Source organism: Microtus ochrogaster (genome assembly GCF_000317375.1).
Source record: "Microtus ochrogaster isolate Prairie Vole_2 chromosome 14 unlocalized genomic scaffold, MicOch1.0 chr14_random_1, whole genome shotgun sequence".
NCBI lineage: Eukaryota > Metazoa > Chordata > Mammalia > Rodentia > Cricetidae > Microtus > Microtus ochrogaster.
The window spans coordinates 34,911,347-34,915,639 of NW_004949096.1; the positions used below are offsets into that span (position 1 = coordinate 34,911,347).

At 41.3% G+C, this 4,293-nt stretch overlaps 1 protein-coding gene across 1 annotated transcript in view; it reads right to left on the reverse strand.

Moving 5' to 3' along the window:
* Atp8b4 (ATPase phospholipid transporting 8B4 (putative)) overlaps positions 1–2,029 on the reverse strand; it is a 148,698-nt gene extending 146,669 nt beyond the window's left edge. The window contains exon 1 of the mRNA XM_026787834.1: positions 1,999–2,029. Within this exon, the coding sequence (XP_026643635.1) occupies positions 1,999–2,029 (31 nt within the window). The remainder of the gene's footprint in view (positions 1–1,998) is intronic.
* Between the last annotated feature and the right edge of the window lie 2,264 nt (positions 2,030–4,293).

Sequence of the window (4,293 nt, forward strand, 5' to 3'; positions counted from 1 at the left end):
TGAAAATTATTTTTCTTTTCACAAAAAAAACACAAAATATAACAGAGGCAAATAAATTCATATAGAATGGGTCATTTAAGTCACTGGCCTTATGCTTTATGGCCACAGACCCAAAGGTGGTATTTCTAAAAGGCATGTCATATAACTAAGGGCCTTCAGTAGACAAGCCAGTAAGTTAATCTCTTATGAAAGGAAATGTATACACCAGCACACATAATAAAAAAAATAGACAAGCCCAAATTTTGTGAAATATATCATATTAATAGAGTTAGGCCTAGATCTTGGATCATGGTCTTAACATAACAAAAACTTGCCACTCCTGGTCTTGTTAGAAGCAGCCACAGTTGAGTAGATTAACCTTGGGTTTACACTATAAAGACTGTACCAACGATTTGCATAAAGGTTTTCATATGACCATGGAAAAAGATGGGAAAAATTCTAGAGTCTTATACTGGCATTGGGAATATCAACAAAACCCTCTACAGAGGACATAAGGAAAGCCTTCAGGTAGACACTACACTGGGACAGAATTCAGCCCATGATGAAGCTGAACATCGCAATGTGTCCTGCAAGGGAATTGATGTGAATGATTACAGATGCAGGAGCCAATCACCTGCTAGAGATGTTGTCAGAAGGAGAGATGGGGTACTGAATAAACTCAAATTCAACCTTTGGCCTTTAAAAAACTATGGTCAAAAAATAAAGTCTTAGTAGTAAGATATAGAATGTTCATTGAAATAACAACTGCGTAGTTGCTGTCATTGACTGACCAGAGATGAAATGAAAGAGCAAAACTCTCTGTGGTGCTCTAAATAAGAATGACCCCCATTGGCTCATATATATGAATGGTTAGTCATCAGGAGGAGCACTCCTTGAGAAGGATTAGGAGGTGTGGCCTTGTTGAAGGAAATATGTCAGTGGGAGTGGGCTTTAAGGCTTCAAAAGTCTAAGGTAGGCCCAGTGGCTCTCTCTTCCTGCTGCCTGCAGATCCGGATGTGGAACTCTCCGCTCCTTAACCCCTTCTCGTGTCTACCTGTGTGCTGCCGTGCTCCCTGGACTAACCCTCTGAAGCCAGCCCCACTTAAATGCTGTCCTTTATAAAAGCTGCTGTGGTCATGGTGTCTCTTCCCAGCCACAGAACCCTGACCAGGACACTCTCTGAACCTGGAATGCCATTGCTATCGCAAGCTGAGCACCCCTGAAATTCTGAAGCACAAAGAGCTCTAAAATCTCAAACTGCTTGAGCACTGACATGATATTTAAGAGTTTAAGAGCTTTGGAGAATCTCAGATTTTTTTGCATTTACAGGATAGGAGTACTCAACCAGAAAAGATCTATGCAAATATTCCAAAATCTAATTTTTTTTCATTTTATTAAAAACTAAAAAAAAACAGAAAAACTAAGCCCCAGAAAAACTTCTGGCCCCAGTTATCTCAGAAAAGCTATATTCAACCTATTTTCAGGAGACTGATTGATAATTAAAACAAACATATGAGCCAAAAAGTACATTTCCTGCTGCCTTGACCAAACTCATTTGTCCTGTATGGATGCAGTTTCAAGTATTTGTGTATTCCTGCAATAAAACACTGCTTTGAAAATGAAAAAAAAAAATGAGGAACAAACCACAGAGAGACACAGCCACACAGATAGACATACAGTGATATTTTCACACTAAGCAGAAGACTCACAATTGAAGAATATGTGCTGTATTGTTTCATTTATATTTATCTTTAAATAGGCAATAATAAACTGGCAGAGATCAAAAGGTGGCCGGGAATTCCAAGAGGGTGAGCCCAGCAACACGAGGGGCTTGATGCGATAATAGAAACTTCCGTATTTTATTTCATGCGCCCTTGGGAATTGCATGGGTAAAAACAATTGTTGAAGCTTTTTGAGCTTCTAACTAATGTATATGTTTTCTGACTAAACCAAGCCTCCAATATAAAATAGCATTACAGTTCCTATTGTTTTGTGTTATCTGAAAAACTCAAGCCTTACCAGGCAGCTTCTTCTTACTGAAGAACATCATCCCCCTGAGTTTTTACCACGTCACAAGCGCTGGCCTATATGTTTTTAAAAAAGAGAAACATGTGTTAGTATTTGAAAGACGCTCAGTATCTTTACATTCACCCTCTTCGGCTGTCTTCCTACACAAATGTAGACGACAAGTTGCTGATATAACAAAGAACAATAAGTTTAGTTTAATGTGTTTAACAATGATCCTGTGCCATAAAAGTGCATGCTTGTATTATAAATGTATCAGAGATGGGAAAACCATACTTCAAAGTGAAGGCTTTAGGATCAAGGCTTCTCCATGACCTGCTGGCCTCTCGGTTCTCATCCCTCATATCCTCTTTCCTACAGTCCAAAGAAGACTTGGAGGTTAGAATTCCTTCTTCCTAAGACAAGTCACAGAACCCAGAGCTCCTTCCTCCCAAATCTAGCCAGAAAAGCTAAATGACTGTCCCTAAACACCTCCAATCATATTTCTGTATAGAACTGTCTGTGAAGAAATCCTCTGATATATTTTTTAACTAAAGGTTATAAGACCCCCACCCCCATTCCTTAAAGGGTCCAACCCCACACCCCAGTGGAAAAAAAAAACATCAAAAATGAAGGCTAAGAAAAATCTGGGCAGATGGGTCTCATGAGCATTCTTCACATCAGCACCTTTGGTGGCCCAGACCTTTTCTGTCCCATCACAGACCACATGACTCTGTCTCACTGAAGCTGCCCGTGAAAATGGTTGGTTCACCCTGGATCTTTCTTTGTATCTTCATCCTAAAGGATCCAGTGTCCTTTGTGACACCACCAAAGTTCAGCGCATTTTCTCAGTCCTGTTAAGTTGCCTTATTGTCAGTTTTTCCCAGCAGATTCGAATACATTACTTCATGGTGAAACTTGGAACTTCCCAGTAAAGACTCTACAGCAACCCTAGGTAAGCATATATGTGTACTGGATTTTGGGTTAAGTTTGAATCAACTCTTCTAGTTCACCCCAAACACTAGCAGTTAGAATCTCTTGGGGCTATGCAAGCATCTGCCTTTCACTTGAATGGACTTGATAATTCCCCCCAAAGCCTGAGCTGGTAATCATAAATGTGGGGGCGACATATAACAGGGAATTGTTGATCAGCCTGCAACTAAACACAATCCAAAATGTTCCACTCATTTATAGATATGGCCTTCTCCTGGTTGTTACCCAAAACACTAATAAAATAATACCATCATTACCTTTTTACCACGAGCAAATGCACTGATTACACACAACATTCATAACCCATGGAAATGAGCACAGGCTACTTTGCAAACACATAGCAGAGCAAGCACACGTATGGAATTGGTGGCATTCTTTTGATTAGAAAGAAAAAAATGACATATCGACTTCCTGTTCAGATATGTTAAATGCAGAAGGCACTAAGTGTACTCAAAGAAATATTGTGTGGGCAGCCACCAGACACCAGATAAGGGGAAGAATGGTGCATTTGGCTTAGCCGTTCCAAGAAAGGACATTTAAGAGGAAGTTCATCAACACCCACTGTTCTAATATGGATCCTTCGGTGCCCAAAATGCCGGAAACCATCAATTTGTCTTCCTGTTACCACCCTTGGGCGTGCCTGACAAAAAGAGGCACTGACAGTAGGAGTCTAGACCTCCCTGGTGCCCATACTCCAAACCTGATGAGTCTAGAGGAAGGTTGGTTATTGCTGCTGTGTGCTCTCAGAAGCAGAAGTAGTTCTCAAGTTTAACCTATTAGAAACACCCCGGTTCCCTCCTGTCTGCCTTCCAGTCCATCGGCTACAAGGTTGCCCAAACCATCCCTCCAAAGGCCTCTCACTGCCCAGTCCCTGTCTAGGCAGTGGGGTCACCTAGGACATTTTTGCTGACCACAGATCATCCTTCCCTGTGCATATGCTCACAGGTCTGATCCAGACTTGGGACACTATAGGTCAGAGTCCACATCAAAACTACAGACATCTTCCTTAAAGGGGAATGACATCACATCGTGTCGTGACCCAGCTAAGGAACCCAGAACACCTCTCCTACCCTCCTCCCTGCCCCCATACCTCTATTCACTTCTCCCATCTACACCAGAAATATTCAGTTTAGCCTTTTGCCATCTGGGGACCTTTACCAATCCTCTTACCTATATCTATAACCATCTGGGACCTTTACCAATTCTCTTACCTATATCTATAACCATCTGGGACCTTTACCAATCCTCTTACCTATATCTATAACCATCTGGGGACCTTTACCAATCCTCTTACCTATATCTATAACCATCTGGGGA